Genomic DNA, 27,615 nt, shown 5'->3' on the forward strand with positions numbered 1-27,615 from the left:
CCAACTTGCTTGGGGCTCTTCCCATTTAAGCTGAGAAAATCCTCCTAGTGTTGGCATCAGCTCTGACAGATAAAAGGAGGAGGAATTTCAGCCCTCAAATAGTCATTGCCAAGAGTCATCCTAGAGACAAGAAGAAAAATCCTGGGACAGATGATCAAATGGTTGATTGCAGAATGCTGCTTTACATGGAAGCTTTACCATGCTCCTCTTGAACTAGTTGCCCACCTTTTTGCACCTGGTGGATCAAACTTTTGAGGAGAGGGAATACAGTATTGTGTCAGGGCTGGGAAGGTCTTTCAGATATAAGAAATTCTTGTCTTTCCTCCCCCAAGTTTGAAGACTGCGTGTGGTTTTAGAGAGATCTGGTAATTCAGATGGTAGTTTAAAGTCCAGCACAGATGTTACTAAGTGACATCTTTAAAGCATGTGTTGCTGTATAAAATCAGACTACATGCTGATAATGGTTTCCCCTGGCTTTACAATCTATTGCACTTATTCTTACCACACAGCCAGAAACCACCTTTCCAGCTATTGCATTATGTTATCACTTCAGCGCCTTCCTGAAATGGCCTTAGTAGGTCCCAAATCAGATAAAGCCCGAGCTCATCAGGGTAGCCAGTGCTTAAAGGAGGCTTTATCACTCCCTGCTTCAAACTTTGCAGCCACAGCAAGAGACACGAGGCAGGTTAGGATTAGGCTCACCTTGCTCTAGACTGAACATTTCCCAGATTCCAGCTACAAATCTCCCAGCTCCATCACTCCTGGCTCAGCATGTGGTTCAAACCAAGGGTTTGAGAGGGGTTAGTCACTCGGAAGAGACTGATTCAATGACATTTAACTAAAGCTGGTAGGAACAGCATGAGGGAGGAAGTGTTGACAATACAAGGGCAGGACCAGCCTGCACCCCCTCTGAGTAAAATGAGGGGATCATCTTGCAGCCATCAGACCTGGTCTGCTGATCATGGACCAAAGAGGGGCTGACAAGTGGGATCATATTGTCAGCTGGGATGCAGTGGCACTGTGGGGACAGACAAAGGACCCCCAGCACTGAAGAGTCTGTTCCCGGCTCTCAGGAAAGTCACATCACAGACTCTCCTTCGTTATCACAAAGAGACCAGCTGCTCCACAGGCATCCCATAAATCACATCTTGTTGCAAAACACACGGGTGGGCGCTCTCAAAAGCTCTGCAGTGCTCTGGGCCAGCCCAGAGCCGGTATCACACAGCCGTGGCAGTCACAGGCATCAGGCAGTGGCATCCAGAACTCCCCATGGGCTTTTGGTTAGCCAGATGAAACCCAAACGTCTCATCTCCGGAATTTTGCTCTGAGGAAGCAATACTTTTAAACTTGTTTGCAGCTGTCTCTCTCATCTGCTACTGCTGTGTCAGGTAGGAAATAAAGAGATGTAATTTCAAGCTCAGCAGTATTGCACCTCCTTATGCAATCTGGTTAACGAGACGAGGGAACACTTGTAACTGAAAAGATCCACTCCAGCCTGTGCTGGCTCTATCTTACCCCGGCCTCAGGAGACCACGCTCTCATTTTGAGGCCATAAAAAGCAGAAATGGAAAGGCACAGAGCATCAAGGGCAGGAGGAAGCACCTATGAAATATAACTAGCATGCTAGGCAAGTTTCTCCTGTCATAGTTATAAAATGACTTGTATGCCATCTAAAGTCCTTGAATAAATTCACCAGAAGCTTTTCCCCTTCTCCCATCACATTCCACAGACTGAGGTCAGGTTAGCTCAATATATAAATGGGAGATCATGAAGGAGCAAGTAACCCAGATACCGACAGTCTTCCCCCAGAGTTTAGCCTTGACTCACACACCACCAGCCATCCCCTGGATCACAATGTCTTAACCAACACGAAAAAACAAATTCCACCTTCTTGTCACCCTTAAAAGCAAAGGTCTTCCCCTCCCAGCACCAACTGTTTTCAGGCACTTACAATCACATTTTGCTAATGAGCTCCTACCTGCTGCGCAGCCCTAAAACACTTACGGATGCACCAAAACCCCCAACATAAACACTGAGGATCCAATCCAGCCCAATTTAAGAAGCTGATGCCAAGCAGAGCAGCACAGACCCATCCCCCTAGCCCACAGACATCCCACTGGATGACAAATACTCCCAGGTACCTGGGGCTGTGGCTTCTGGGATTTATTTAATTACTCTGAGAGTCAAGAGGGTGGGTTCGGGGAAGCTGTGAGTCAAAGAGCTCCACCTGCGGATTAGGGAAGCCTTCCTGCCAGACCTGATGCCATACAGCTGGGAGGGAGGTGGTGGGACGGGCAATGACAGCTTTACAAAGGTCAGCACCCAGTATTTCTGTACAATCTTGTGTGCTCAATGTAAGTAAGTATTTCTCACTCCAGCTGGACCCATGGCTATAAAGCTACACGGGAGTGAACTAGATTGTCTTCTGGCTCATGCATCAACCACAAAATTATAGGTTCCTGTTATAGACTCTTTATTAAAAGGTGATTTCACGGGAGCCATAAAGAGGGTGATTTTCAAATGTGAGCTGGATCTGCAGGTCCGACAGATTTTTTGCATCATTCTCTGTCCTCTTTAACCACCCACCTTCTCTCACTCAGACTTTTTTTGTAACTCACATATGAAACCACGTTGATCTGAAAGTCACTGACAGACGATACACCTGGTTCCTGTGATAGTGTTTGCCTGGTATTGCCCCTGATGACCGTATCCAAAACCTGCAAGCTCTCTCCTTGGAGACCCCTTTTTTCCCATGGATGCAGAGCTTCCCTGACCCTTCCTCACAAACCAATCAAACCAGGGAACTCCGACACATTTTATTTGGTTTTATCATTTCTGCTTTGTGCTGTCCTTGGTGAACCACAACCACTTGTCTGCACATCAGCTCTTATTCTACAAAGGTTAAGTGATAAGTAATATTTTATGTTTTTAAAGGCTGCCTCGTTCCACTGTAATTTGCATGTTTTGCTCGGTGAATATACACTCCTTGAATTGCAGCTACCTCTGGGGGAAAATGCAGGAAAGGATGACCCAGGAATGTACCACACGGCAGTGGGATACAAAGGACATAAAAAGCAATTCTCTGCTATTACTGAACATGATAAGATCTCAGATACATACAGCCTTGGTTTGAGATCTTGTTACTATGTACAAATCCATTTATTCAGCCTTTGTTCTTAACCTGAGCTTTCCAAGAGAGTCTGTAAACATGGTTTACTACCATAATTTCAGTTATAACATAATAATACATGAGCTTAGAAGAAGGCTATCAGCTGCTGCTTTTTTATATATAAAATCTTTCTGGCTGAGCAATTTCAACCTATTATTGATCCAGATGATGCATATGATTCCTATAATTGAGGTTGGAGGAAAAAAAGTCCTTCTATTTCTTCCAGCATATTTGCTTCTTACATTTGACAGCTCTGTGCATGTATTGGTAGGGCTCTTTCATGAATAAGGTGAAGGAATTTTTCAAGAGTGGAAAGCTGTAAGTGCTTTGGACCAAAAGTCACCAAGGAGACTCAGATGTAGGGATGGTGGCTGAAAAATACCTGAGTATTTTCCCACTGATTGCCTTTTAAATGTTAAGCAGCTGCTGAAGTTGTTTTCTGGGGATGACAACCAGGAATTTTTAAAAAATAAAATACAAATAAAACTGACTCCAGCTTCTAATCTAACAAGCGGCTTCCTGATGCTGCAGGCTCAGGGGTCTTCCCCATCCCCTCCTACTTCCCCCTGATTCAAGTCAGAATTTACATCAGCTGAAGTGAATGGTAATTTTCCAGTTTCACATGGGATAACCAGGGAAAACTGACTCAGATGAGAAAGACTCGTATGAAGTAAGGATTGAAACCCTCTCTCTCTGGGTAATGAAGCATGCTGGCAATTATTAGGTTCAGATCTTTCTGTAGGTAGCATATTGATGGAGAAAGTGCTGTGTATACAGTTGTTTATTTGCAAAAAAGGTAAAAAAAAAATATTCTATTAAAATCCTGCACCTCTGGGACTGTCTTTGAAAGGCATGTGATGTGACTCTAGGAGAGAAGTGATCAGCCTGTAATAATTTAGATGTTCCTGTTGCTATGGATACTTTCTTTTTTTTAAGCGAAGCATACCATTATAATTTAAATTTCCAGTAACAAAAAAGGTAGCATATTAAAAGTAATAAAAAATGCCAGCGACATAACTGTTTTATTCTTTACTGTCAGTTTTACTTGTGCTGTGACAGTATATAGAAGTGATAAAATTGCCACGTCTGAGGAGATTTAGTACTTTTACACATTTTATTACATTAATTAGACCTGGGGCTCGTACATATGAGTGTGTGATACAAGCAACAGCCAAGTGACAGGCCTGGTGCTGGGATGTCGCATTAAAAGTTGTGCCACCAAGCAAGGGGATGGAGGAGGGTTGTAGCTAAAACAAGACCTGACAAGCAGTGAGTTTGGGGGCTGTTAAGCAAGGTTTGGGTAGGGAGATGGAAACACAAAGGTACAAGCCAAATAACTCCCTGTAAAGTATCATCATTAAAGCTTTTAAGCAAAAACTTTGCCTGGAGTGGTGTTACCATCCGTGGGATTATTAACAGCCGAGACAGAAACTGCCATTGCGGTTTACAGCGAGAGTGTCAGGAAAACTCTTGCATGGAGGCTGGAGTTTTTGCTGGGGAAAAGAATGCTGACAGCAGTAGCTGGAAAGGTGAAAAAAACCCCTTGGAGGCAGAAAGCAAGTGATCTGGAGTGGAGTTTGCAGAGCAGCTGGTTTGAAAGGAGGGGAAGAAGAATCCCCTGGACATCACCCTGTCTACCAGAGAGATGATGGCTCAGTGATGCTCTGGGCATGTATTTGCTTCTGCTCGCCTGACATGGAAACTGCGATGGCAAAAATTTGGGGCAAACAAGATGCCTGGAGAATAAATCCAAAGACAAGGAAGATGGCAGGGGTTTTGGTATCTAAACACTGTTTTCCTCGCATCATGGTTCAAAAGATATGTGTTAGGGAAGAGAAGGTGGCAGAAATACCCCTGTGTACCGCAGCCTGAAGTGGATGGCTGTTTTATTTCAGCAGTGACCTGTAATGTTCTTCCCATCCTGTTACCTCAGCCAGGACAGGAGTCTTGGCCTGAGCCCTGGGCTTTAAAGCCAAGCTTTTAAAATCCATTTTTTCTCCCCTCACTTATCTTTTCCAAGCTGTGAGTAGCAGCTGGGTGAATGATAAATCACACAAGTCAGCAGGGATTTTAGAGCCAAAACTTGACGGGGTTGATGTTTCACAACCTGCCTCTCCTGATATTTTCTTTTGCAGGGAGAGGAGCAACCCCACAGCCCTGACGTGGGCGCAGTGACATCGGTGATAATCATGCCTGGCTCCTGGAAGGAAAAGTGGAGGGCTGGAAGGTGGCAGGGTCCCTGCCTGTGAGCACAGCCGGCACCGCTTTCCCTGCACTCCCGTGCTGGGTTTGCTGGCATAACCCACCTCCTGCGACTCCTGCTGACTTCCAAAGGGCCCCCCAGACCACACTACAGGGAATAAGGTACAAGCACTCAATTGCAATGACACATCTCTGCTCACAGCCGAGGCCAACAGCTTTCCGGCAGGTTGATGCCCTGGGAGATGCTCAATGCTGCCAAAGGTGAGCGGTGCCAGCTGGGTGCTGGGCAGGATGGAGAACCCTGGACTCCGGCTCCCCGCTCCGAGGCGCCTGGCTGCAGGCCAGCACCGGCTGACAGCGGCGCGTGGCCCTGATAGCAGAGTGCTAATCCGTTTTCTGGGCAGAGCAGAGGGTCCCTTTGGCTCTGCTGGCCGAGAGAGCCGCCGTGCTGGGAGCTGCTCCAGAGCCAGGAGCGAGAAGCAATTGCTGCTGATGAAGATCAGAGCCCAGCAAAAAAGGGACTAAGTGCATGTCCAGCGTGAGATACCAGTGGCAGTAAATTAACCAGCACTTGGTCACTTAATTACCTTCTACCTTACATTCACTACCTCCAATCTTCCTGCTCTTCATACATCTGCTTTCTGGCTCCAGCTCTTTGGCCCCATTTCCACTCCCATCTCAGAAGACTTCCTCTTCCTGCAGCTTTTAATGACTTGACAACCCTTCTTTTTGTAAAGCAAATATTTCTTCTCTGAGCCAAGAACCAGCTGGAAAACGTTTGCTTTTAGCAGGGAAGAAAAATCACAACCAGCCCCCAGCAACCCGCAACACTCCTTCCCATTGTCCTTCCCCTGGGCATTAGAGGAGAGGTGCTAAATAAATGAAGTAATGCAATATTAAGACTCCCTCTGTCATAAGCAGTATCCACTCACTCCTGATAAATTGCTTGCAGTCAGATGCCGGCTTGCTGCTAAAATGACTTTCAAGCTGAGGGCTGGCAGCAGAGGCCCTGCTCACTCGCTCTCATTTGCACCGGGTAATTTCATCAGCTTCTGGCCCTGCAGTGCTGGTGTGGGCTCCCAGGTCTGCTCTGTGCGGGGAAAGCTTCTGGGTCCTGCCAAGCCCACGTTGCATCTTGTTTGGCTCTGGGTGTCCAGCAGGGTTTGTGCTGCCTCCACAGAAGGAGCCGCTCTGGGAGATTTTATTTTGCAGCAGAGCAGGGGCACAGCACGGGCACCGTCACCCCCAGGTTACCATCGACATGATGAATCGAGGCCCCAGGTTTCAGGGAGAGGTGGACCAGTCAGCAAGATTTTCTCTGAAGGGAGGCATAAAAAAGTTAACTCTGGGAAATTTAAGGGGTTTTGGCACTCAAATTACAGCTTTTTTAGCGGGAGATACTTTCATGCACAGCAGAGATTTGGCAGAACAACCCCACACCCTTCGTTGTTCATGTTCACCGAGGGCAGCTGCGTTGGCACGCGGCTCCACAGCTCCCTGCAATGGAAACTTTGACAAAAGCCATTTGCTAACGCTGCATCACCACTCTGGTCTCCCGCTGCAATCTCGTCTCCTGCCATTAACTGCTGCAACCCCCTGGAAGAAGTTCAAAAGCAGAGGCAGAGATGCGTTCGCAAAATACCCCTTCAGGACCGTTTGCTGACCTGCGGTGAGCTCCTCTTGAGCAAGCCCCTGCTGGGGTCCCCACGAGGTTGGCGGGGGGGCTTTCAGCAAACATCGCCTTTGCCTGGCAATTTTTTTGGTTCAGCTCCCCTTGGCATCGACAGGGGTGAATCTCTTCAGGGTCTGGCAGTTTGCTGTTGCTGTTGTAGACAGCTGTCACGCAACGCTGACATGTTAGAGTGGAGGAGAGCAGCGCTTAACTAACACCTCCCTCCATCCTGAGCCAAAATGCATTTGTGCTTCTCCACAAGGACGGTTATTTCTTCTTGCTTCAGAGCACAGAAAGCCTTGCAGAGCAGCCCGCAGCTCCTGGCACCCTGGGGCTGGCTATAAAACCCAGAATACAGCATTCAGGTGTTCAGATGAAATGTTGCTCTCTTTATTTGTACTTTAAAAAAGAATGATCTGGGTAACGACGGCCCTACAGCTCTCGCTCAAGCTTGGCACGAATTTACAAACTCTCTCAGTGCTCCAAGGAGAGAGAAGTTCAGAGCTCAGTACCTGCCGCAGTGCACGCTGTCGTCCTTAACAGCTCAGCATTTCCCCGAATCAGCCGGTTTGTAACCTCGGAGCTGGATTTGGCCTCAACTCACATAACACAAGTGACCATCACTCAGGAGCACTCGCTGAAAAGAGAGGAAACAGCAACACTTGGTAAACTTAATGCCTACACGTAAACCCAGCCAGTAACTTGGCAGCAACAAGCTGGGTTGGTTGTTGCAGTTTCAGGGGGTGCATTAAATCAGTTTAATGAGTTACAGCACTAGCAGTTTAAGAAATTAGCTCTGAACCACATGGCTTGCACTAGCTGTAGGTTTTGTTTCTTCAGCAGGTGATTTTGAGAGGGAGGTTGAAGATGAGCTCTGAGTTAGTTTCCTCACCCATGCTGGCTACCGCCTGTAGGATGGATGGAGTTGTTAATGTCCTATATACACCCTGTGCCAAAGCAGGGTGACAGACCAGCATTTCACAGCGCAGCCCACACCGCCACTTCGGCTGCTGTGGCTGCTGAAAGGGAGGAAAACAGGCAGCGAAGTCACTCCATGTCCCCGTCCCCGTGTCCCCGTCCCCTCCCGAAAAATAGGGGTCTGGGGTGAGAACAGCCGGCAGCTCCCCCAGCTCACAGCAGATGCTGCAGCCCCTGTGCAAGCAGCTGCCTTTTCATGGCAGAGTTGTGTCTTCCCACCGTGAGCCCCTTCCTCCCTCCCTCCCTCCCAAGCACGCAGCCATCGCAGGTGAAGGAAATGGATGCTGAAAGTTTCTTAACTGGCACTTAAAAAAAGGTCACATCGAAACTGAAAGATCAATTTGTTCCTCAGCATCGCCATCAGTTATGCATGAAGGCGCAGACGGCTGGTACTCAGTACTCATAATCTGGGACATCTCTTTACACTGAACAGGCAATTTAAATAGAAAAAATGAACTTTTATTAATTCTTTTTTTTTTGGTTAGCCTAACACTGTGGGAAGAGAGGTGTCTCTGCAAAGCCCCTTTGCTCTGCCCGCAGCCCAGCTCTGATACCACAAAGGGAGCATGGTGGTACACGCAGGTTAAATCTTTTTGTCAGCATCCCCAAATGAATTTCTCTGTGTGCTTCCCAGCCAAGCGTTAGCAGCGTGATTAGCCAGTAGCTGCAGGAGCCCAGTCACACCAAGCTCGCAGCCAGCAAAGGCAGGAATTGCAGGGGGAGGCCAAGTGCACAAGGCTGTGCCGGGCTCTCCGGGCTGCCTGTATTTAAAAGGCAACTGCACGAATTAAACTCCCCTCAAGGGAGAAGCACGTTGCACTGTGACTCAGACACACTATCAATTAAGAGATTTTGTTTTTTGATGTTACCAACACCCCATTTACCTGCTGACAAGCTCAAAGCACCAACCTCCCTCTTCTCATCTGCTGTCACACCCTTACCTGGAGGGCAATGCAGCGAGGCAGGGGCTCAGGCAGGGACAGATTTACTGAGCCGGCTGCAACGGTCACCTCGTGGCCCAGCGCAGAAGGGAAAGCGGCTGCTGCCTGTCCCCCTGCACCCTGTGTGGCTGCATCCAGTCCCATAACTGTTTCCTGGAGGCAGCACCACAGACTAGTGTCTAACTGCAGCCGTCTTCCCACCTGGATGGCCCTGGGAACAGCCTTCTGATGGACAGAAACTTCCCGTGGATGCTTCCGATCACTTACTGCTGGGCATCAAAGCAGATGGAGAATTCAACCAGTTAGAAATACAAAGGCCTCTACACATTAAAAGGACTATGGTAAAAATAAAGCCACCCAGCACAGACACTCCAAAAAATGGCAGAACTTTTATTTTCCTTAGTACAGATATTCTTTACAGTACAAGGTTTTCTTAAAAAAACTATATACATACATATATAGCATTGTGCATCAGTATATGCTCCTAGAGTCTCTAGAAAAGGGGAAAGATGTACAGACAAATCCTCACAGTCCATTCCTACAGCCCAAGCTCTTTCCTAGGATCATCACTCCTCGGGGTCGGGACAAGGCGCTTGCTACAACCACTCCTGCAGTTTTGGCATTGCTTACACAATGGGTTCACGTCTCTACGTGTGCCTCTGTAGCACGGGCAAACTTTGAGCAATCCCTTCAATCGCAAGAGACTGATGCTACATATGAGATCAAGTCAGTCATGGGCATAAGAGTTTCAAGATGTAAAATTGCTTTAAACACAATTTTGCAAGATAAACATAGCACATGTTTTATTAAGACATGATGAGTCAACTTCACAAGTCCTCGGTACCTTATCACAGTAACACTTAGGGGGGAAAAAAAATCAAATCTAAGTTAGAGTCACTCAGCTGTTTCCTAATAAATTCTTACAGCTGACAAAGAGGTTTTTCTTTTTCTTTTTTTTTTCCTGCAAGCAGTTTTAAAAGAGTTATAAAGAGCTATCTGCGGAATGAATTAGTGTTTCAAAACCAAGTTACAAATCTATAAAACAGATTAGTATACTTCACATAAGGCCACAAACACTGCAAACTGTCAGTGCGACTATTTAGGATCATTAAACTTAATCTTTTAATTAGCATAAGCTTTATACCTCCATTACTTATTTTCAGTTCCAGGAGCAGATGAAGACAGCTTCCCAAGCCTCACGGGAGACGGGGGGAAGAGGATCGGAGTACCGCTGGAAGGGGCACCTCCTGCTAATTGAACATCCAGGTATTGGTCTTGCCTAATCCAATTCCATTTGAGTCTATTGAGTGAGCAACAACCAAATGGTTTTGAGACAGTAAAAAGGCATGCACAGCCAAATCCACTTAGCAGAGCTAAGAACACAGATCTATTGTGCTACTGGGTTCACCCAACCTGCAATTTTCAACGCGCTTTAGCAAAACAAATTGTTACTCCCCAGCCGTTTTGCTTTTAAAGCCAACAGTGCAACGGAGCCTTAGTATTTTGTGTCACATCAGAAATGGTGCATGTGAATAGTCTTGTTTTGAAACAGACCCGCGGCATTGCCAGGTTGGGGTTTTTTTGGGTAAATAGCTTCTGAAGAGAAGTTACAGGCACTGCTTACCTTGACAATTCGGACCATTGCTTTCAGTTCCAAGTTTTAAAGTGCAAAACTTCATAGAGTCTTTGGGTAAAAAAAAAAGTGTCAATTCCCATACAAAGCTGGTGAAGAAAACAGCCAGAACCCATAGGGGTGATTGACAACTGTGAGAGTATCACAGACATTCACAACAAAAGCAAGATCTCTGCTACCTCTTTGATTTTAACGCTGTTAGCAGCTGCTGCAAATCTCCGCCCCTCCGCCTAGGCAGGTGATGTGTTGTTCAAGAAACAGTGGATTAGTAACAGTTTGTGCTTGCAATTGCATTTCCATCTGCAGACCTTTGTCTAGAAAAGTATATACAGAGAGACTTTGGTGTTGCATAGCCTTTTTTCGGAGAGGAACAGGCACTGCTGAAGGTTCTTCCATGGTATATTGCCACATAACACTGCAGATGCTCTACACACCTTCCAATACACATGTAAACTGTAACAGCTATGAATAAATATACTCAAGAGCATCTTGTGGTTTAGGTAAAAGCAAGGTACAAAACTCTGCATTAGGTTTCTAAAGCTTTGGTCTAAACTGTGCTGCAACATCATCTGACTTGGTGAAGAGCCCTCAGAAGAGTCCCTTGCGTACAGCACCCGAAACAGCACGATTCAGTCCATAGACTTTTAGTGGTTATTCTCTCGTCAGCTCTCAGATGCATTTGACCTCAAAACATGAACAGATCATCTTTCTCGCCTGCGTTGGAATCTATTTTATTCCAGTCTACAGGTGAGAGTGTTTCTGCACTCTGGATATCTTGAGCTGTCAGTCCTGTATCGAGGACATGAGGGTTTGTTCTTGACTGAGCCAGTCTGAGAGGGAATAAAAACAGAAAGTAAGAACACAAATCCATGCAGTTTATAGCCTGGATGCCTGATGCATCTGTAATGCCGAACCCTAGCTGCAGCTCCACATTTCAAAATCCTCCAATGGAATGAAATAATTTAGTAAGGGGAGAGCTGGCACATAACATTTGCAGCTCTCTCAAGTTTGTTGCAGCTTTGCTGCTGGTTTATCCTAACATTTCCCCTACAGGCATCCAGGGAATTTGCAGTCTGGGCATCCCGTATATTAATGGTCTGGCAGAACGTTGCTGTTTTCCTCCCCCAAGCTACTGCTGGCGGGTGCATCGTTTGCTGGGATCTTATCTCAGCGTAAAGGCTCTGCCGACCAAAGGAGCAGCCTCGCTGCAATGACTCAATTTTCACGGTGGTGTGTCTGGACACGCAGGCTGTGCCATAGTCACTGCCTGCCTCACTCCCTGGCCCAAGGATTTAACTCTTTGGGTTACGACACAGCAGGACTCAGATGATGTTTAATAGCCCACAGGACGAGCTTTAAGATGTCTTCATCTCAGCACATTCCAGATGTTTTGCAAAACCTAGCAAGCCCCAGTCTGTTTTTATGTTAAGTACCTCTGCGAAAACGTAACACTGCAGCATCATTTCTCCCAGGGCCAAAGGTTTACTCAAATATTTGGTCTTTCATCCAGGGGAGGCACGGTGTCAAATAAGCCTCAGACTGAACCAGCCACATGCACGTTTTTTAATAAAGAAGAAAAATGTCCAGCGATGATGTTGTGGCAGGAACACTTTCAGAGGCATCCGCCTTGGTGGATGAGCCGTCCAAATACTGAGTCACCAGAAGGCCAAGGGTGATGTGACAGCTCGGCATCCAGCAATGCAAAACAAAAGACCGCAACCAACAACATCTGCTTAATTCAATAGGGCAAGGAACAGAGGTGAGGAAAATAGATGACATTAAGACATAAATTCAAGCAGCCCCTTTATCAAACACGACTTGGGACAGGGCTACCATGGAAGCGGAAGCTGTAAATCATTCCTGAGAGCTAAACACAAGATGTGAAGTTCTGTTTCCTTAGGGCTGAGCACGCAGTTTTTGCACTGCTCCAAACCCGGGCAGAGGCGAGCGGCTCTCGGGGAGGTGACAGCACCAGGCTCAGCCCCGCTGCTGCCTGACTCCCTCCTTCAGAACCTTCCCTCTCTGCTGCCTCTGGCATCTGCGCCAAAGGCAGCTCACTGCCCAAACCGGGGTGTGCTGCCCAAATGGCAGCTGGGCGGCTTCATGAGCTGATCTGGAGGATGGGACCCACAAAACCTAAAGCATCCTCATCACCCCACGGGGGCCTGCCTGCACGAGGACAGCCAGGAAAACTCATTCAGAAGAAAATGGATTTGTTCAACACTGCCAGATTGCCGGCAGGCATGCGCAGGGAAGCTCTTAATTTGGACTGGAAAGTAAACTGAGCCATGTGAAACCGTGGCCACAAACTCTGAATGTGCTCACCTGCATGAATTCAAATTGGTGCTTCAGTCGCCCTGCTGTGACCCCACTGCAACAGGGACGGATGGAACAGGCAGGCTGCCCTCAGCAGTTGCTGTTGGTTTGCGGTTGAAGACTCAGGGTTAGTCTAAACCTCACAGAAGGGTGAGGAAGGGTAAAGCCCCCGGTGCCAGAAGCTGGGACCAGCACTGCCGCAGCTAGCATGGACAGCCTCAAACCACCCTGGCAAGTGGGAGCGGACATGCCAACTGCTTGGGAAATTAAATTCCCTATCACACACAGCCTCTCTCCATCCTTAAAAGGTTGTCAAAATATTTGGCTTATCAGCCAGCCTCAAAGCCTATCTTTCAATTAACAGCTGAGGCACTGATGGGGCAGCTGCCTAGGTCAGATCACAGTGGTTGATTAGATTAGAAGCATTATTAAAAGTCAGTCACTAGTCAAGTCTCCCAGGCTGGTCCCTGGTGGTGTGAACTTGTAAAGGGAGTTATTAGAATTACCTTGAAAATGCCTCGTCGAGACCATCATCCATTTCCTTTGTTGAAGAGATAAAAAAAGAGAGAAGTAGTTGCTAAGAGAACGCACAAAAGTGTATTTAGAGATCCAGCTCCACAGCAGACAAAAAATATATGTATGTTGACTCCTGAGTGCCTGAAGCAACGCTCCTCTCAGCAATCTGCCTCCTCTCTGCCTCCTTGGATTGGTTTTATCTCACTCCCTGCACACGCCCCAGGCCAAAAGGCATAACTCTGGGTGGTCCAGGTTTCCTCAGAGCAGATCCCAGGGCTCGGGCTGGGGATGCCACCTTTCTCCCACAGCCCAGGGACGGGGCAGGGGCTTGGCCCTTTCCCACCACCTCCAAACTGGGCTAATTCTGCCCCGCTGCCTGCATGGGCTGGATCTGGCCCATCAGCTGGACCACATCCCCTCTGGGGTTAACCACAGCCCTCGGCAGGCGACTGGCACCTGCTGCAGGATTCTGCTAAGAGGTAGACCTGGACAGAGCTTGGCAAGATGCTCCAGGCATCCCTCGGGGCATTTCTGGATCAGGAGCCTGGAGAGCAACTCTGTATCAGCACAGGGGGCACCTGAGCTGCTTGAAAGCAGCTCTGGGGTGCTTTACCTCCGAGCTGCTCTTAAGGTTTCCCAGGGAAAGCATCTGAGTTGCTTGGGGGAGAAAGGTTTCCCATGCTGGAAGATGGACTCTGTGCAAGGGCTTTGCTATGGACAGACTTGACTATTCCCACAATTGCGCGATGCACTTACAGACTTCACGTAATACGTAAAGTGTGAAAATTCTGCAACAAGGGAGGGATTAGAGACCACCGATAAGGATTTGATACGACTTAAGAGTTGATCTTCAGGTTTAACCTGAAAAGCCTCAGGCTCAGACCCAGCAGACTCAAGAAACAGGCTCCAGGTGAAGGCCTTTATCATTCAGTTCTCCAAAATTCAGCAGGCAGCATGTTTCCAGAGAGTGCTCATGGCTGGGACAAGGTCCCAGGTCAAGCGGGGCTTCAAAGATCAGCCCCAGCCCGACTGGTGATGGAGCACTCAGGCATGGAGGAGGCTCCCGGACAGATGCACAGCCAGGCATGTGGGCTGGCTAATTATTTTTCTATTACTGGTCCACGAAACAATTAAGCCAGATGACCGAGAACATTTTAGAGAAACCATCCATGCTCAGGTGAGACAGACAGAGCCACAAACAAAACCAAGGGAAAAATACAAGTAATAACAAACATAAATATAACCTGGTTTTAGTGAACAGTAAACAAAAACCATCAACATAATGATTTTTTCCCCTGAACAGAGCAGTTAGGTGGTCTCTCAATTAAGTGACAAACCACTGAGAAATGCAGCTCAAGAATAAATAATATTCAATTACTTGACAGCAGCATTTTTCAGAGTGCCACACAATCTCGTTCATTTATTTACAGAGCCTAAAAAGGGCAGTAGGTACTTGAACACTAATTGATCATTTTGAGTGGGACACTGAAACTCAGCTCGCTTGGGCATCTCTGAAACCCTGCCTGAGCCGCTCAGCCACCCCAGAGCTCCCGGGGAGGGATTTTTTCCAAGAAAAAGCCCCATGACGGGATCTGGAGCACATGAAATGGAGGTGGCATCGCACGTCCCCCCTGGCTTGGCAAATGCCACAGGACCTTGGGCACACACTTACCCACACCACGTTGTTATTTACAGAGGAGCTGGGCCCAAACATGCTGTTGTCCAAGTGTGGGGAGTTTGCGCTGCTGGTCAGGGGTGATTTGGCAGAGTCTTCTAAATCCAGCAAGTTCCCTGTGGCTGCTGCTGCAAACAGAGCAGAGAGGGAATGAGGCAGGGGAGGGGAAAACAGAGATGACGCGAAACCAAGCCTTTTTGCAGTAATCGCTTCCCTTCAAGAGGGGAATCAAAGGGTTGCATCAAATTCCTGCAGGATAGCCCCAGATTTTAGCATGAGGGAGCTGCATTCACCCCAGCAGGGGCTGTCGTTTCAGCCTGAATAATTAGTGATGCTCAGATCAGGCACCCGAGACCCTCTTGACAGTGACGCAGGGGAGGATCAGCCAGCTCGTCCCTCCAGCAGCCATCAGGGGAGGCTCCTGGGTACCCACTTACGTTTGGGATGAGTCAGGATCAGCCCCAGGCAAAGCTGACACATCCCACCCCAGGACATCCCAACCCCAGGGTGGGAACAGACCCTGGGTGATAGATACAGCTCAGCCCACGCCACTGATTCAGCATCTTACAGAGATGCCTCATTATTTTTTAGGACCAAGGGCAAATCCTGCACTGGGTGACAAACAGTTTATAGTTCAGGGGCTGCTGGGACACTGCAGGCTGGTTGTTTCAGGGAAGCCCCAAATCCTCCTCATGCCCCTGCAGTACGGGTGGATACAGAAGAGCCCCGGGTGTGGAGCATCCCCCAGGCAGATGTTGGAGCTCATTCTTACACCCGCGGCAGCCCCAGGCCTCGCTTATCCCAATATGCCACCGTTTGTGACAGATTCCTCCAGTCCTGGGCCTTCACATGAAGAAACGAGATGTGCCAGCCTGGAAGGAAGCCCAGTTTAATGCTATTTTCCTCTGTGCCAAATCCTCTTATCTCAGTGGCCAGCATGGAAGAGAGATTAGCCTTTTGCCCCACTTCTCCCTGGCCACGCGTCTTGCATTTCAGAGGTAGCAGAGGACCCATGGCCAGGTGCTGAATTAGGGGCTTTACTATTCATTTTCAAGCACCTCTCCTTCCTTTGGGGAGCCGGAGGCAGGGTGGCACTTGGATGTCCATCTCCTTCAGCTGATGGGATTCCAAGTGTTTCAGGTCCAAGACAAACCTGAAATCAAACTTGGGACGTGGGGGTCCATACTAATCTCATAAGGATCTTACGGCCAGTTTGCCTAGGACAGAAGTAAACGGATCCGGGGTGGCAGTGGCTGTACAAGGGGCTGCACTAGATATTTAAGAGGGAGATGGAAGGACTCAGCAGGCACCCACTGCATCCCAAGCGCACTGCTGAGGGCAACAGCTCTGCTACGACAAAAATGTTTGCTCCTCGCTGGTCTTTAAACCCCTCCCAGGAGCCTGCCCCGTTCCAGCAAAAACCCTCAGGCTGTTCCCCATCGCCAAGCCTGAAGCCAAGTTCTGCTATTGGTGACTTACGTGCATTGGGGTGGGCTGGGGCTTCCAAGGTGGGGCTGCTCGGCCCTTCTTCCAAGATGGATCTTTCCCGCTTCTCCTTCTCTGCAAAAGAAGGAGACCCTGTCACTGCCCACGAGTACTCCCCTGCAAGCTTTTAGGGAGGAGGGCCGGCGGGGGACAGCTAGGACGGGCCACCAGGTCTCCTTTGCCCACAGCAGCCCAGGCTCTGGATGTGTTTTATAATCTCGTGGAAGGTGAAAGCAAGAATCCTGACAGCAGCAGGGCTCTGAGGTACCACAGACAAGCCCCAGGTCCTTCCCACTCTGCCTGCAAGAAAGCAGTGCAGCCAGAATTTGGGTGGATTTAAAAGGCTGTTAAGAGAAACACGTAAGATGCCTTAAATCACACCAGAGGTCGAACCAACCTTAACAGCAGCCTGGCAATTTGGAGAGTAAGAGGAAAAGGCACTTGAAAGCTGGAAAAAAAATCAAAATCATCCCTTGGACTTTCATGGAAAGAGGGGAAAAAACCTCACCTTCCTTAGCTGCTTGCCAGAACTCAAACGCAATTTTGAAGGCCTGGGCTACGGTGAGGGTGACCGCCTGTGCCTGCAAAGACAGCGGTGAGGCAGCACGTTAATCAACCGGTCCTCATGTAGATTTAAATCATCTGGAGGTTTTGCTTTGCAGATTCATGTCAACCTGGATCCAACCAGCCCTCTGCTCTGCACGCTCCCTGCATGGCTGGGGAGGGGTAATCAAATATTGATGGAAGCAGAGCCTTGCTCCATGTAGGACATGCAGCTCATTGTAAACACGTCTTCAGGTGTAATGGGAAGACAGAGGAGGCAGGGACATGGCTGTCACAGCCATCATGCTGACGGATGGAGAGAGAAGAGCTGCTCCTGACCGTCAGGCACTCGCAGCTCTTCCTGCACCCCACACCTTAGCATGACCTAAACAAATGCAAGTGCTGCATAGCCCCAGGCTCATCCCTGCAGCTCCCCTGAAGGATGTGGCTCCCTGCTCCAGGGCTCGGCTGCGCTGCACCCGCCACAGAGCATCACCCACCAGAACAACCAACATCTTGAAGGGAATCAGCGCCTGGGCCGAGTGCTGGACCATGCCGCTGTTGGCCACACCAGTGCTGGGGAGGGATGCGCAGAGCTGTGGTCCATCCCTCCCCAGCACCGCGCACAACTGCATGCACAAGGATGCTCCAAGGGCAAGAGGGTAAAATGCCACGGCTTTGCAGCTCTCTCCAATGGGGAGCAGTCTTAGAAGCAGGACAAGAGAGACACCAGGGTCTTCCCCTGGCTCCCCCAAGCTAAGCCGGGGTCTCGCTGGCTTTGACCAACAGCGTGGGTTTGTTCTGCAACAGCCGGGGCAGTAGCAGGAGGAGGGACACCTTCCCCTTCAGTCCCTCCACTCCTCCCCAAGCCAAGAGCTTGAGCAGCATTAAAAAAACCCACCACCTTAAATAGCCTGAGTTGCTGGAGATATATAAATAGTGACATAAATGCCAGTTTCATTAGGAGAAGGCAGAGCTCACGAGCAGTTTAAGTTCAAGGAGATAACGAGGAACACTCTGCAAGGCTGGCGTGCTGCAGGAGCCTTGAGGCGTGAGTTTGTTTTATGAAGTTGCAAACTAAACAAACCCAGATCCGGGTCCGTAACCCGCAGCCCCTGGTAGCTTGGAGGATGGAGATGAGGGGGAAACACGAACGGAGCACAGGCGTCCCCCAAAAGCCAGGCGCTCCCACACGGGAAGGGTGAGGAAACCCAGCAAACCTATCGGTGGCAATTAAGCCTTGCAAAGCAGGAGAGCTCATTTGAATGTTGGAGCTATTTACATCTTTGATGGAAGTGCAAACGCTTTATGGCAAAAACTTAAATATGGTAATTAAGTATGAAACTCCTCACAGCTGTTTACAATTTAAGCTGTCACATCTGAATCAAGTTTAATAGACCCAGCTACCGTTGAGAATTACCCATGAACTAAAAATACGGACTAATTATATGCCCGTGACTGGTAGCTGTGCATACATTCAGGGACCCTGCCCTGGGGCAGGGATGGTCCTTGGTCTGGGAGCAGGGCATCACCTTACCAGCATGATGTTCCTGCATTTTACAGACAAGGAAAAAAAGAAATATTTCTAGGTTTTGCCACAAAAGGCCTTGGAGAACTTTATTTGGAGGGAGACGCACTAAGCTGATATACCACTGAGATAATTCTTTTAGCACTGGAGAGATTTAAATTTTAATTTGCAGAGAGAAGCTTATCTTCACTGTGCAAGGATGGGAGCGTACGCCACAGAAAGGAGAGACAAGTTGTAGCTTCTATTATTCTCTCCCCAGAAAAAATAAAAATCCCTAAATCGGGAGAAGCACAGAATATTAACAGAGCTGCGGTGGCCACGCTCTGGGCACAGGGATGCTCGTAAGGACCCAGGAATGCCCATGCCAGGGTGCACCGGCTGGGAATGGCTCTCGGGAGGTTTGTTTCCCCGCAGATTCAGGAGATCCCGGGACCTGACCTCCCCTTCCTGCCACACAGAGGGGGCTCAGCCCCAGCTCTGGCTCCACTGGAGAGACCCCCGGGGCTCTCCTGGCCCCACTTGCAGCCGGTGCCCAGTGACCCACTTCTCTCCCTCGCCAGCTCGTCAGTGCTGGGTCCCTGCCCATCCTGATGCACTGGATCAAAAATGATGGAAAAAAAGCCCATGAGCGAGTTCAAAGCGAGAGCCAGAGACTGTTTTCTATACCCAGGTCTCTGCCCTGAGCTCCATCCTCAGCACACAGCGGGGTCTCCTGCGCTGCTCCTGTGAGGAGGACACGGCCCCGTCTGGAAAGACACCGCTAAAAATTGGATAAGGAGCTTCAATGGCAAGAAATGGAAGGAAGCCAGGGCGACGAGCCCAGAGCCGCTGGCTAAATGCCTCCCATCAATGAGGTTGCCCCTGGGCACCTCGCTGCCAGCCTCCCTGGAGACCTCCCTGCCTGCCAAAGCCTCTCGGCACGCTGGGCTCAGACTTCAGACCGGCTCCTCTGGCAGCCCGGGGAAGTGGATGCTGAGCAGGGAAGAATCCCAGCAGCTGGACCACAGCACGGCAAGGGGTTCAGGTGCCGGTGCAGGGCCAGGACCTCTCACTCCTGCCCCGGGCCTTGGGGCAGAAAGGCTTTTACCTGCCAAGACGATGGGCTGAATCCAGCCCGGAGTTACACCTGCTGGAGAGCGGTGGCCAGGGACTGGGCAGCACTGCCAGGGCGGGCAGGCGGCGGTGGCAGCAGGAGGCTGGGTGCTCTCCTGTGGCCATCTGCCGGGGCCGCCTCGCTCTCCCTCGGGGCAGAGCTGTTATCTCACCGACACAGCCTCTCTCTCCTTCCTCCTCCTACAGCCACATCCCCATTTCTTCCTCTGGACTGACCATTTTCCGTTTGGTACAGAGGAAGGCATGGCACTCCAGGTTCTCATTGAGCTGGTTCTGGGCAATGTAGGCAAACACTTTATCGTGGATCTTGTCTGCTGTGCAGTAGGATATCCTGAAAGACAGAATGAAATGTCTTGTCTGGGGCACTGCGCACAAGGGAGATCATCCAACCCCTCCTCTGACCTACCAGCAATGCCTGCCCCAGGACTTCCAGCTCTGGGGACAAGCAGGGAAGGCAGAGGGAGCACGGGAGCATTACCAGGCTTCAGGGCAACTCCTTCCCAAAGCAGAGGAGTTGATACCGCTGGCTTGATCGTAAGAGAAGCCCGGAGCAACTCCCGCAGCCATGGCGTGCACCACAAGCATCACACGCAGAGGCAGGAGAGAAGAGGAAATGTTTCGCCTTGTGGGAAAGGACAGGTTAAAGAAGGTAAAGACTCTGCAGTGTGCCAGCCTGGGACTGCACCTGACAAATGCTCTGCCTTCAGAAGAGAGACTTCGAAGATTTTCCTTGGAGAATAAGCTTGCAAGGAGAGAGAAGGACTTGTTCTCAGCCTACGATTTTATCTTGAGGCTCAAACCAGGGAAAGAAATTGATGCAGGGGTGCCCAAGAAAGGCGGTTGAAAAGGCTGAAATTCAAGCTCCGAGATCCGCAGTAGCAGATGCACAGGATGCTCCAAGACCCCTGAACACACAGGCCACAGGGAAGGAGGCTCAGCCACCTCAGTGGAGCATCCCCAGGATGGCCGTGTCCCTCCCAGCCCCCAGGCAGGGCAAAGCTGACTCTGAAATGCTGAACAAGGCTCTGGAAGTGCAACAGGCTGACCTGTTCGAGGAGACCAGGCTGTGACTGAGGGCTCAGCTCCCTTCTGCAGGGCAGTGGGTCCCTCAGCATCAGCCACCACCATCTCCCATGGGTCCATCCATGCCAGGAGCTGCAGGACTGAGTGTCTCATCTGAAGCCAGCAAGCACAGGCTGGAGCACCCCAGAGGTTTAGTGCAAGGCGGCAGGTGCTAGCAGCGAGCAAAGCCTCTTCCCTGAGCACAGGACAGATCAAACAGGTGTTATAGAAAGAGAAAACCCAAGGAAAAAGTGGGACACTTGGGCGAAAGTTTTCCCACGGCCCCATGTTGCCCCTTCAGCTCCTGCTCTCACTGCCCCGAGAGTTTGCAGGGAGGGGACTGGAAGGTCCCAGTTCCCAGCAGATGCTACGACTTAAAAAAAGTCACATTCAAAATCTATTTACATTGCATTTGTTTCTTGTTGCACGTGAGGATGCCTTTGCTCAATGGCCTATAATTTGTTTTCCACAGCTGAGCCATGCTCTGGATTAAAAAGGTACTTAGAAGTTCATTTCTTCCTCCCTTTTTTTCCCAAAACAGTGTGGCCACGCTTTTAGTAGCGTGACAAAGCTGCATAAGGTTGTCTGTGCTGGCACACGGCCCTTCCAGCACCTCCCAGTGCTCAGCTCAATATTCAATGGCCATTAATTTCCAGGGAAAAGATAACTCACACCCGCCTCTGAAGCGAACCCGTTTTACCACCGAGGCCTCTGGCAGCAACACTCCGGTGACGTGGTGACGGTGGCTGTGGTTCAGCTGCAGCCACCCTGTCCTGCCCCGGCACATGATCCGGGGCGAGAGCTCAGAGCCAGCATCATCCCGGTGAACAGAAGAGCTGAAGAGCAGGCAGCAGAGGTGTTACAGAAAAGCCTCGGGGCCACCACCAGAGGGGCACGCTCACGGAGCGGGGAGATGACCCCCCGCGCACGCAGACCCCAGCTTTTGCCATGATCCCTGCTCCCACAGCGCCGGCAGCTTTGGGGAGCAGCAGCACCCCCAGATCAACAGCCTGTTTAGGATGCGCTGACTTGTCAACTGAATCGAGGGGCTGCTCGTACACGACCACTGACTGGGAGGAACAGCTTTATCACAGCTGTTAAAGTGTCAGGGGAGAATTTAAGGCAGCATCTAAAAACCCTGTCCCCATGGCTATGCCTGCTCTTACACCAGCGCAGTGATGCCAGTTTTGGCCCAGCCACCTCGCCCAGCTCTGCTCTTCAGCACTGGGTCTATCTCCTGGGGAGGGCTGGGGCTCAGCACTGTACGCGACTCTTAGTTTGACTGGAGAAAAGCAAGCGGGTTAGTAGCCTGTTTAGAGAGAGTGCCCCCACCCAGCGCTCCCCACCCCACATTTAGCACGGGGGGACAGAGCAGCAGGTAAAGGACAGAAGCAGAGTGTGGGGGATGCAGAAGGAGAAGGGATGGAGGAGATGGAAAGGGCCAGATCCGAGCTGAGCTCTGTTCCCCAGGCCTGCACCCGCCTCCAGCCTGTTTGGAAGGCTTTGAATGTGCCGTTTCCGAAAATTCAAACATTTTGAATGTTCGGAAGTGCCGAAGCCAGAGGAGCAGACAGGGGATAATCCACCCTTGACCTGCCCACACCGGTACTGAGTCTCAACAGCTGCCTCATCCCTGCTCTGTCAGAGCTATTTAAAGGCATCAGGTGCAGAGCAGCCAGCGACGGAGGGCAGCCCTGGCTCCAGCACTCGTCTCCTCACCTGCTCAGTGATGCTCTGACCATCGTCTGCATCCAACTCTTGCCATCACCCCAGGTGCTTTGGCATTTCTATTGCCAAAAACAGGTGATAAAGCCAAGTATGGCCACGGAGCGCTTGGCTGTGGATCTGCAGTCTGCACACATGACAACTCTAGGCTTGCCATGGCTTTCCTTCCCCCTGGCCAGGCACTTATTGCACTGGATGTAAATTTACCTTAAATCTAGCAATGACCCTTCTTCCCCCACCTCTGCTTTCCATCAAGATGTGATGGCCAGTGAGGCGTCAGCTCAGCTTGAGTGGAGACCGGAGCAGGTGAGGCCCCTTGGGGCATGGCACCCACTGAGGCGTGCCCCGTAACCCACCTGTATATGGAGATGTTCTCGATCAGCTCATTTGTGCCGCTGTCATTTAACACAATCCCTCTGGGCGAGACTTTCAGAGTCACTTTCTGCAGTTTCTTTCCACTTGCTTTTGCCTTTGGAAGGAAAAGAGAGAGGGGAAAGTTACAGGCTTTTAACGCTGATACATCCAAAGGTACGTGAGCAGAGACTCCAGGTACACACTACCTAATACGTATATGGATCGCACTTGCTAGTGCTAGGGACTGAGTTTACTACCAGGTGTGCGAAGGCACTCTTTAAAACTTTTCCTTCCCTGAAGCAGTGACTTTTTGCTGGCACTAACAAGACAAGGACACACACTGCCCATGCCACGCTGCAGCCCAGCACCCCCCGAGGATTTCCCCACAGCCACCCACACGCAGCAGCGGCTGCTCCGGCCAGGCCGTGTGAGTTTCTGGTGAAACACTGGGGGGTTTTGTCTTTAGGGCCGGCGCTGGAGCAGGGAGGACACCAGCATGAATAAGGGAGCTGTGCTGCCAGCAGGATGGTCCTGCAGGACATGGGCTCCCAAGCAGCCAGTTTCAAGCTGTGCTGCCAAACCCCGCTTGAGTGGCAAAGCATCCCCATGCCAAGGTCAGGACACAGGCTTAAAAAGTAACTGGGCTTTTAAACACCACTTTCTCTTATTTACTCCTATCGTGCTTTCAGCCTTCAGGTTACATTCAGCTCACCACCCAGCTTCTCTCCGTTAAAAAAATCCAAACAACCAAACGCCACGCAGCCAGCTAGTTACAGAGTGCAGACCTGGATCCTCAGCCCTGCTCCCTGGGGACCTCGCTCCAGCCACGTCCCCAGCAGCTGGCAGCCGGTCCTGCCCCGCTGAGGCTGACCTCAGCCCCGGGGCTTTGATCTAAAGGCTCCGTTCTGGGTCGATCAGAGCAGACACGAAGGGCTCTGCCAGTAGCTCCCGTTTCATGCGAGCGCTCCTCTCCCATCCACCACAGCACATGCCAGGGAAGGATCCGTCCTTACCCAGCGCAGTTCGCCACCCCATTGAGTTTTACAACGGTTAACTGTACGACTGGGTGCTTGCCTTATTCAGTTTTATAAGGGCTTAAAGAAGCGTTAATTTTACTTGGAGCCTGGTAAGCAGGGGCTCCAGGGAGGCTCAGTGCTAGAGGATAGCTGAAAATTGGTCCCTCTTGCTTCAGAGGTTACAGCAGGACAGCAGCTGTATTAGCTGGGAATCAGAGCAAGCTGTCCTGCTCCCTTCTCCTCTTAACCCTCTAAATCCTGGGAAGGAAAACTCAGAAGCGCATGCCAGCTCTCGGACCTGCGCCTGGCCACACTCAAAACGCTGTCTGCACCTTGCAAGAGGAAAGACAGCCCTGGGGAAGGCTGATTTCACCAGGTCACAGGCTTCTTCCACACCCAGGGTCACCCAAGCTTATCAAGAGAGGCCAGAGCTCAGACAGAGAACAGCAGCTTTCCCCAGCTGCCCTACCCGCAGGCTGGGGCTGCTCCCAAGGGCTTCCCAGCACCGCTGCCTGCATTTCTCCCTGCACCACCAGCGAGCTGGTCCTGCACCCCTGACAGCCCCAGCCTGCGGAGGGACAGCACTGCCTCCGGACCTGCGGCTTGTGAAACCCTCCCTAGGGACAGACGGAGGGAGCCCTGCTCCAGCCCCAACACTCACAGTGGCCACGATCCTTTTGACAGCGGCAGCGGAGAGCTCCTCTCCCTTAGGCTGCTCCACCAGCGTCATGCCCATGTACTTCAGGCTGAAGAGCATCCCCTCCAGCAGTGTCTCGCGGGTATCGGTCCAGTTCTCCGGGAGCTCTAGAGAGACAACCAAGAGGCTCTTAAGATTCCCGAAGGCACAAGGATACCTCTGTCAGGCCCTGAGGGTTCAGGAACAAGCAGGGTGTTGGTTTAGCTACTGCCCGAGCCGCTGGGAGCTCGCTGCACTGCCACAGCTTTCACAAGGCGCTGGGGGAAGGAGATGGGGCACAGACCTGGCTGCTGGAGGTGACAGCAGGCTTCAACCACGTGGCAACCACGAGGTGTTCACCACAACGTCATCGCCAGCCTGTGTAGCTATGCAAGGCAGCAGAAAACAAACCCCCCAATTTTTTTCCAGGAGCCACAGCAAATGGCAGCAACCCTCCGAGATCCATCAGCTCCTCAGCGTCACTGTGAGCGCCCAGGGGATCCTGCGCTGTAAACGAGCCTGTGCCCAACCGCTGTAACCAACACTAACCAAGGGGATCCTGCGCACCAGCGCCAGCCAGGTGCCGGGGAGGGCTTGGTGCCATCCCCCCACCCGGCAATGACCTTACCCTGTGCTACTATCACCTACCCAGGGAGGCTAAGACAGGATTTGCTGCTAGCTAAGCCTGCGCACAGATCCAGGTGACGCACTGTGACTCGCTGCATCGGTCACCGACCTCCTTGAGAAGCCCATCACGCAGGTGGCACCTCGGCAAGGAGAGGTCTCTGCTCTCCCCTGGAAATCACCCAGGAGGCCACCAGCCTCTTCCCTTGCGTGCTGCAAGGATGGGAAGGAGGGTCTTAAACACGGAAATAAGGCTGAGACCAAACCGAAAGCTGGGTGGGTATTTCTAAGCCTGAAATCGCACCGCAGGAGCTGACTTCCAGACCCAGGATCTGCAGCTTGTGTGCTTAAGGAGCGTCCTGCTTTGAGCAGGAGGCAACGACCCACAGCCCTGGGGAGCAACGGGGCTCCCAGCGAGGAGGCTCCACTCGCCACACATAAAACATATCCCTGGAGGCTTCACTGCCTTGAATTCAGCTCCTTCAGCTGCCTCCCAGCAGCAGGGCCAAGCTCCGCAGCTCCCTGCACACCTGCAGTGCCGGGAGGGCAGGGCTGCGGGGGGGACGGACACCCCCGGCACAACCCCTGTGACTCAGCCTCCTGGGGAAGGCGAGATGGCAGATAAGCCATAAACCCCAGCACCACTCCCAGGACCCGGTGCGGCGGCGGCGGGCAGCAAACCACCCCGGCCAGCCCAGCACCGGCTGGAGTCAAAGCGACGGCAGCGGGTGGGAGCAGGACCACGGGGAGGGTTTGCAGGGGGGCTGGGGCTCCGCACCCACACGCAGGTCCCCAACCTGGGGAAGGGAAAACCCCAGGACAGGTGGGATGCTGCACTGACCTCACATTCCAGCTAGAAACAGAGGGTGCCAGCGTAAAGCCGACATTTCTCACAAGCCCAAGGTGCCGCTGCCCTCCCACCCGTGGCAGCTGAAGCCAGGGGAGCACCCCGGGGTGCAGGGTGGTTTGCAGGTGATGGGCAGGCAGCCCCCTGCCCCACGCTCCTTGGGGCAGCCAGGCACCGTCCTGTACCCCACGCGGGGCAGCTCGGAGCCTCTGCGAGCACAGGGGGCCTGCGGGCACCCCACGCTGCCTGGGACAGTGCCAGCGGCAGCGAGGCCCCCAGCACCCACAGCTTGGTGGGCCCGGGACGGAAACGGGTGGTTTCGGGGCAGCCACCCAAGTGCTTTCAGAAAGGAAGGAGCAGCCGAGGCAGCAGAGACAGACGCTCCTCCATGCGCCCTGTCCTGCCCCGTCCCCACCTCGCCCACCCTCCCGTTAACGCACACCACTGCACCCAGGGGTGCATCCGTCCGGGGGGTGACAGCGATGTGTCCCCCCCGCCGCGAAGAGCACAGAGGCGGTTTGCAAGGTCACCCGGCAGCAGGCTCAGGGCCAGCCCGAGGGCTGCTGCGCTGCAAAGGGGCTTCTCTACGTCCCGCCAGGCCATGCTGGGACAGCCCCCCCCAGCCCCCTGCTGCCCCCCAGCCCGGCGCCCCCCTCGCGTCCTGCAGCTGTTGGCCCTTAATCCCAGCAAAAAGGTGTCACGATGCCAGGTCAGTCTTATCAGATTAGTAAAATCCAGAAGTTTGATCTGGCCTGCAGGTGGGCATGGCACCCTCCTGCTGCCCCCTGCCATGCTCAGGGGGGGCAGCGCAGGGGTCTGCCGGGCTGCTCCCCCCTTCCCCGGCCACAGTAGGAGGACGCCCGGCACTGGCCAAGTGGCCGCTGGCCCAGGAGCCATTGATCGTGTGACAGAGCATGTACTGGGACAAAGCCAGAAAGTGCCTCCAGCCCCCATCCCCCCCCCCAGGCTGGGGGACCGGACAGCCGCCCCCCAGCTGCGCTGGGGAAGGGGTACAGGGGGAAAGGGGGGTGCAAGGGGGGTGCGCAAAGCGGGAGGAAAAAAGGGGCTAAAGAGAGGGGTGAAAAAGGGGTGCAGGAGAGGGGAGTAAAGCAAAAAGGGGGGGCAGGGGGCATGGAAAAGAGGGGGAGTGGGGAGGGGGTAAAGCAGGGTGCAAAGGTGTGCGGGGGGGAGGAGGGGGAAGCTCGAGGAGGGGGAAAAGTGGGTGCAGCGGGGTGAGAGGCGGGATAGAGCCGGGTAGGAAGCAGGAGGGGTGCGGGGCAAGGGGGTGCGGCGGGGCAAGGGGGTGCGGCGGGGCAGGCGCCGCGGGGGCGGCAGCAAAGCGGGGCGGCGGGTCTCACTCTTGTGCCGGCCGCCGGCCCAGGCGGGTTTGTGGACGCTGGGGCTCCGCAGCAGGGCGCGACCCGCCGACTTCAGCGCGTCCATCGCGCCGCTCCCGGCCCCGCTCCCGCTCCCGGCCCCGCTCCCGGCCCGGCCCCGCTCCCGGCCCGGCCCCGCCGCAAACTTTCCTGCGGCGCCAGCG

The 27,615-nt window shown here is 52.0% G+C and overlaps 1 protein-coding gene across 8 annotated transcripts; it reads right to left on the reverse strand.

Annotated features, from left to right (window-relative positions):
- Positions 1-5,910: 5,910 nt before the first annotated feature.
- On the reverse strand, positions 5,911-27,615 carry LDLRAP1 (low density lipoprotein receptor adaptor protein 1). Of its 8 annotated transcripts, none has more exons than XR_005103127.1 (11): positions 27,434-27,610; positions 24,590-24,732; positions 22,915-23,027; positions 19,988-20,102; positions 17,096-17,168; positions 16,582-16,662; positions 15,100-15,230; positions 13,418-13,452; positions 10,107-11,425; positions 8,963-9,228; positions 5,911-7,680 (listed from the first exon to the last, which is right to left on the reverse strand). XR_005103127.1 is itself a non-coding variant. In XM_037379834.1 (9 exons), the coding sequence occupies exons 1-9, from the start codon at positions 27,516-27,518 to the stop codon at positions 11,281-11,283; spliced, it is 921 nt and encodes a 306-aa protein (XP_037235731.1). In that variant the 5' UTR covers positions 27,519-27,610; the 3' UTR covers positions 9,330-11,280. The 8 variants fall into 8 exon arrangements, 5 of the variants coding, with proteins under 5 accessions (XP_037235731.1, XP_037235730.1, XP_037235729.1 ...); XR_005103128.1 differs by having other exon boundaries at positions 8,963-9,231; XR_005103129.1 differs by lacking the exons at positions 5,911-7,680; positions 8,963-9,228; positions 10,107-11,425 and adding exons at positions 12,245-12,324; positions 12,921-13,011 and having other exon boundaries at positions 27,434-27,611.

Source organism: Falco rusticolus, chromosome 3, assembly GCF_015220075.1.
Source record: "Falco rusticolus isolate bFalRus1 chromosome 3, bFalRus1.pri, whole genome shotgun sequence".
Taxonomy (NCBI): domain Eukaryota; kingdom Metazoa; phylum Chordata; class Aves; order Falconiformes; family Falconidae; genus Falco; species Falco rusticolus.

Coding starts and splice junctions, on each gene's coding strand:
- LDLRAP1 (XM_037379832.1), bottom strand. CDS start 27,518: ATGGACGCGCTGAAGTCGGCGGGTCGCGCCCTGCTGCGGAGCCCCAGC. Junction 20,103..22,914: donor GAGAACATCTCCATATACAG/GTGGGTTACGGG, acceptor TCTGTCTTTCAG/GATATCCTACTGCACAGCAG. Junction 16,663..17,095: donor CTGGCAAGCAGCTAAGGAAG/GTGAGGTTTTTT, acceptor CTTCTTTTGCAG/AGAAGGAGAAGCGGGAAAGA.